General features: G+C 40.6%; 1 protein-coding gene across 1 annotated transcript; it reads right to left on the bottom strand.

Moving 5' to 3' along the window:
- Nucleotides 1–548: 548 nt before the first annotated feature.
- Nucleotides 549–4,463, bottom strand: LOC114564520 (galactose-specific lectin nattectin-like). Its single transcript, XM_028591905.1, has 3 exons — nucleotides 4,431–4,463; nucleotides 1,214–1,297; nucleotides 549–834 (listed from the first exon to the last, which is right to left on the bottom strand). The coding sequence occupies exons 1-3, from the start codon at nucleotides 4,434–4,436 to the stop codon at nucleotides 670–672; spliced, it is 255 nt and encodes an 84-aa protein (XP_028447706.1). The 5' UTR covers nucleotides 4,437–4,463; the 3' UTR covers nucleotides 549–669.
- Nucleotides 4,464–6,322: the final 1,859 nt, after the last annotated feature.

Here is a 6,322-nt window from a genome sequence, read left to right as displayed (position 1 = left end):
TATTATGTTTTAACAGCTGTATACTACTATCCCTGTATGGATGTGATATTATTTCTATCTTTGTTGTCAGTCTGGCTCAGGTTAAACTCTTTGTGAAACATGAACAAACACAAATAATGAATGCCCCAGAACTTTCTTTTATTCTCCAGTTTGACAGTCAGTTATAACAGAAAAAGAACCTAAATAAACTACTTTAACGTAGATTTTCTTTAGGGCTTTATTACGTGGTATCGGATCGGTGCATAAACTCCAGTACTTCCCGATACCGATACCAGCGTTTTAGACAGTATCAGAGCCGATACCGATACTAACATCTCTAATTTTGAGAGACTCTAGTCACCTCATTGCGCTCGTCATTTCCGGGTAAGTCCCGACTGCCCCCCCTCCGACCAAACATGTCAGGTCGGACCAAATGAAGGCCGACAGCCCCCCAGACTGACGACGGCACGGGACACACCGAACAGACTGGAGTCACCGACCTCACCAGACTGTCCCACGGACGACAATCGGCCTGGTGTGTCAGCGCTCTAAGAGGATCTTCACGCTCTCATACAGCAGCAGTCAGTGTGCTGCTGACAGTAGTAAATACATGGACTACATACAGATTATTTACTTTTCACAGCTATATGTACAAATCCTTCATGAGAACAGGCTGAGAGATGAGCGACATCACTTCCTGTGTGATGATAAAAGTCTCACCTGCCCTGCATCACTGCCTCCGAGCCAGGCCTGTGTGTTTGCGCCGGACACTTGGTTAATTAGGCTTCTGATGAATCCATGTTCAGCAGCTGAGTGGATGGAGGCAAGATGCCCACCAGCGTTCTGGCAGAAAATCTAATGGAGACAATATATTCAGTTTTATAATAATCACATTATTAACAGATCTCAGGGCAGTTTTAGAGTCACAGGGGACATTTTTATACTTTTAATCAGTGGTGTAAGAAGTATTCAGATCCTATAATTCAGTACAACTACTAATACCAAACTGTAAAAATACTATATTACACTAACAGTAAATGTAGGCTACTTAGTTACTGGTATTAATAATTTAACTAGCTACATTTTCTTGATGATATTGACATACTTTCAATGCAGGACTTTTACTCTAACAGAGTATTTTTACAGTGTGGTATTAGTAGTTTTACTGCAGTAAAGTATTAGAGTACATTGGTATTAAGCATACATGTGTTATGATAGATAATAACTGCTGTACCTCTGCATTGATCCAGGTCTTTGTCTGCATGTGGAAACCGAAACAGCGAGAGCCAAACTGTCTCCAACCAGGAGGGCAGGAAGCCTGGATGAACAAACAAGCCAAAAACATTTAGCCTAGTCCATATCGACAACTGGTCATTTATGGGATCGTTCCTCTGCAGCGCTGTGGAGATAGAGCTGGCAATGCAAGACTACATTCAGAGTAACCCAACGAGTCAGAGATGCTGTTCTGAATAAACTTCCTCTGTATTGCTAAAGTTCTGAATACGGGCCTACTAGCGTGTCAAAAAGCGGCGCTTGGTCAGGTGTATTGGCGACGCAAAAAAGTCTCCTTTAACAGGAATAAACTCTGTAATCTAGCATAATCAAAAAAATATATAAAAATTCCAGGCAAATATTTCAATGATAATGAAGACAATACAATGTGAAAAAGTCCATTATACTCACATCAATAATCTTTGTTCTGCCTGGTGTGGTTTGGAGGGAAAAGACAGTTACAGGTCCTTATATACCTTTGGGAAGGGGAGGGGTTTTAACCATGACAGTTCATGCAATGATGCAGGTAGAGACTTGATATAATTATATTTATATAACAGGGTGTGAAAGTCATGGTCAGTGGTGTATGACAGTGTCTTGATGTAATGAACAATATGTGTTTAACCAGTGGACCAGTTTAACCAGTGGATTGCGCTAAGTTTATTTTATTAACCACACCGTGACACAGGATCTCTTTATGATGATATCCGTTTATTCTCTCTGGTGACCAACACGATTAAACAGGACCTCGTTATTAATCCAAACAGCCTGCTCAAGCTTCTCTCCCAAACAGGATTAACAAAGCCGTTCCCAGAAACTCAGAAACTCAGCCCAACCTTGGAAGACAATCTCATTTGTGTTGGAGGCCGACTAAAGCACTCCGACCTTGCAACCCAAAACTTCTGCCCAAAGGTAGTCACATGTCTTTACTACTCACCTGACATAACCATGATGTGCAACACCAAGGCCGTCACCTGACAGAAGGAGCCATTAGGGCAGCAGGATTATGGATCCTTGGAGGAAAGGCACTAATTAATGCAGTACTCCACAAATGCATAATTTGCCGCAAACTGCCTGGAAAGCTCGAAGAACAATGCATGGTGGACCTGCCACCTGACTTGTTTGGTGTTTTAAGCCCCCAAAGTCACCTTCCAGGCAGAGCGGCAATGGTTATGTTTAGGGTTAAGGTTAGGGTTAATGCTCTCAGGCCCTTCTTCACACAGAGAGGCCCTGCAAAACAGCTCAGATCTGATTGCGGCACTAACTTTCTTGGAGCGTGCAAGGAGCTTGGGATGGACAAAACCGTGCAGACATATCTCAGTGAACAGGGCATCCTGTGTGCGCGAATGTTGTCTTTCTGCACCTGCTATTCCCACACAAAGTTATATAGTTGTTCATTTCAAGCACTTTCACCTGTTCTGATTAAGTTCTAAGAAATAAGCACCAATAATGATCAAAAATCTTGTTTCAATTTTTTTAAACCTTTTTTGTAATTGAATTTCCTTGTCTCACAAAAACGAAAATGATCATATGATCATAAATGTGATCTCACAGTGGTAAATGGCAAATATGATCCATAAATTATGTATATATCATTGGTAATTGAGCTAAAATAAACATCTGTTACGTATTTTTACATAAATTGTTATGGCTGTACATGTAGAGGAGTAAAAGTAAAAGTCTCCAGGAATATCAATAACCACGTCAGTTTCAGAGGTCTCATTTATAAAGGTGGCGTACGCACAAAGCGGGGCTGAAACTGTGCGTACGACGAGGACCACAGGAGAATGTGTGGTCCTCCACGCAAACTCTGACCCATGCGTTCACACATTTTGGAGACAATGGGAATTGGCGACGCAGATGGTGAGGTGGTGAACTGAGGTCAGACTGCAGAAAGTAAATGTGGAAATAACGATTACTCATAATATGTTAGTAAGTATTGATGCCTCACGCACATTTTTTCACTCCATATCATCCACATTACCATGACGATTAAATCCAGCAGTGTTATTTACCCTTGTACTGATACTTGTTCCATAAACGTAAAATGTAAAATCCAACTTAAATCTTTACTAAAAATGTGTCATTAATATTTAATCAGCGCTATCTCACCGTCACATTGTCTGCTACGGAGCGCAGGAGGAGATTGCCTGACTGGATGGAATACAGAATAGCATCAAATACCCTAGCATTACATAATGGCAGAACACAGTGTAAATAGCTAAATATTAGTGCTGTCAAACGATTAAAATATTTAATCGCGATTAATCGCATTAATGTCATAGTTAACTCATGATTAATCACAATTAATCTCACATTTTTATCTATTCTAAATGTCCCTTGATTTCTTTTTGTCCCATTATATTTTTTCATTTTAATGCTCTTATCAACATGGAAAGGTGGATCGGCTTGCTTTGTGCAAATGTTTTTATTGAAAACAACATTGGCATATACGTAGTGTTCACTAACATTCTCACTTGGAACTAATAATCTGTCACATAATGTAACTCTGTTACAGGGCTCCAGACTAACTTTTTTCACTAGGAGCACAGTGGCTCCAAACTGAAAATTTTAGGGGCGCAACCAGAAAAGTTAGGGGCACACACTGTAAATCAACATGCTTACCAAATATACACATTTATACTAATTTCCACTGTATTACTAATAAATACTTTGATAATAAATCCAGAAATTACAGTGTGCTCTTTCAAATTCAATGTCACTTTTGAAGATGCAACATATAAGGTAAACTGACAGCCCCATCGCTGTCATGACAGTAAAAAAAAAAATATATATATATATATATATTGTTTATTATTGTATTTGTATAATTTTTTTTGCCTGTTTTATTTTCATTAATGTTTGTAAAGCACTTTGAATTGCCTTGTTTCTGAAAGGTGCTGTAGAAGTAAAGTTGCCTTGTCTTACAACCTCAGCCTGTCAGTCAGTGCCCAGGGTCAGAAACCACCGTGCCTGTCTGTTCGTCTCCGAGGAAGTGTAATATAACGTCAACAGCACCGTGACCACTTTCGGCTCGACATTAATATCATATTGTTAATTAAACGCTGTCTGCGTGAAGTTATGAAAAACTGTAACCACACTAGAAACCACTTTATCTGCATCGCCGTGACTTCAACAACACTGCAGACCATTCGGTCCAGTCTGGAGCCCCGTGTTACCTCCATTTTCCATTGATGAGGCGAGCGTGGCTGGTCGTCATAGCGACTATGGTTTCCGCGACTCATTTCCTGGTTCTCCTTCTCCATAACCAACGTAAAATCAAGGAGAGGGTTAACTTTCCCTGCTGCAGGTTTCCCAGCGTGGAGAGAAAGAACAGGGGAGACTCTTTGTTTCTCTCCCTGACTGTAGAGTCACGACTCGCTCCGAAGCTAATCGCCGTGACGAGCCTGCTAGCTAGCTACGCGGCTAGCAAGCTACACGGCTAGCTAGGCCTATAGCCCAAACAAGTGTGTGTGGCTCCGGCTGCGGCTGCAGCGTGTGTCTGTTTTGTTTCCGGTCTGCTATGGCCACGCCAAGACCCGCCCTTCAATCACTGCTATTGGCCAGGTGTCCAAGGTAACGTAACCCCATTTGTTCAGGTCCTATCCCCTGACCAATCGGCTATCCTAACCACCCCCGTAGGGCGGGTCTTGGCGTCCTGTGCTTCCTAGCTAGATCTGAAAGAACATTAATCCTTCTTTAACTGTCTATGCGTTAATCGCGCGATAAACAAATTGTCGGCGTTAAAATGGGTTTGCGTTAACGCCGTTAATAACGCGTTTAACTGACAGCACTACTAAATATGTTTTTAATACTGTGCATATATCATCAAATGTCAAAGTCTGGAAATACAGCTGTTCATCCCGGTCCAAACACAGGTCCTCGCCACTCTGGGGTCAACCGGCTGTTTCCAGAGGGAAATGTCAGTCAGCTAAGTGTTTTATATAAATATTATATATAATCTTCAACTTTATCACAAAGGCTTGTTTGGATAGCCTATAATATATAGTTCTGTCAAATCTTATCATATAGGTCTGGTATATCGAAGCTGTCCCCAAGGAAAATATTATTAATATAGGTAGTCTATAGATAGATATCCCTACACTGCCAGAACAGGCCAAATTTATAATTCAATTTGCAGGAATTCACCAGTGTCTGAGAAGTGATTTGCTTTTTCCCTGCCTGTTGTCAGGATTCGGCGTAACGAAAGAACAACTGCCAGCGTCATTAATATACTGATCAGCATTCATGAGTTGCTTTGCATTGACTATTTATGATTAAAAATGTGCGATTACAGGGCGGGATAAGAGGCTGATTCATGTATGCACACTTGTAGGTATTCTCTGATTTATAAAGGGAACATTGCTTGTAGATGTGCGTATTTTGGCGAACGCCATTTTTGGCTTTTGGGCGTACATACATTTGTATTAAGGATCCTATGCACAGTTTTATAAATGAGACCCCAGATACGTTAACATTCCAATAAAGTACAGTAACAAATAGAGGTGTGACGAGATCTTGTCCCACGACATATCATCACACGCATCCGCAGCATGCAGGTCACTGGAGGACAATTTTTCCAGTTTTATTTAATCATCAAAGTCATCCAAAACCTTCACCTATGTGAAATGAGTTGTGCTGCTCCTGAGTTTTTCCTTAATACTATTATAGCCAGAATACCATAACCAGAATCAGCATGTAAACATACAGGGAATTTGTTGTGTACTTGCACAGAATTAGACATAGAGCTACAAACAAGTAAACAAAGACAAAAAAAACTTAATGTTTGCTTTGAACACAGTCACAGGATACTACCTCCGTGTGCTTGTTGAACAGAAAACCAACTTGTTTGCCATGTGAGGTGAAGGAAGATGGATTCTACTGTTGAACAAGGTTTCAGTTGAAAACCCCAAAACAGCTAAGAATGTATATTACTGCTCAGAAATGTATTAACCCAAAACAGATAAAAACCTATCTTACTGCTATAAAAATATTGATATGCATTGTACTATAAATGGATCAACATAGTGTAGCATGCTGCTGTAGAAAAAGGGAAACAAACCTTGGTCAT

Source organism: Perca flavescens, chromosome 11, assembly GCF_004354835.1.
Source record: "Perca flavescens isolate YP-PL-M2 chromosome 11, PFLA_1.0, whole genome shotgun sequence".
Taxonomy (NCBI): domain Eukaryota; kingdom Metazoa; phylum Chordata; class Actinopteri; order Perciformes; family Percidae; genus Perca; species Perca flavescens.
This window is presented reverse-complemented; position numbering and strand designations above follow the sequence as displayed.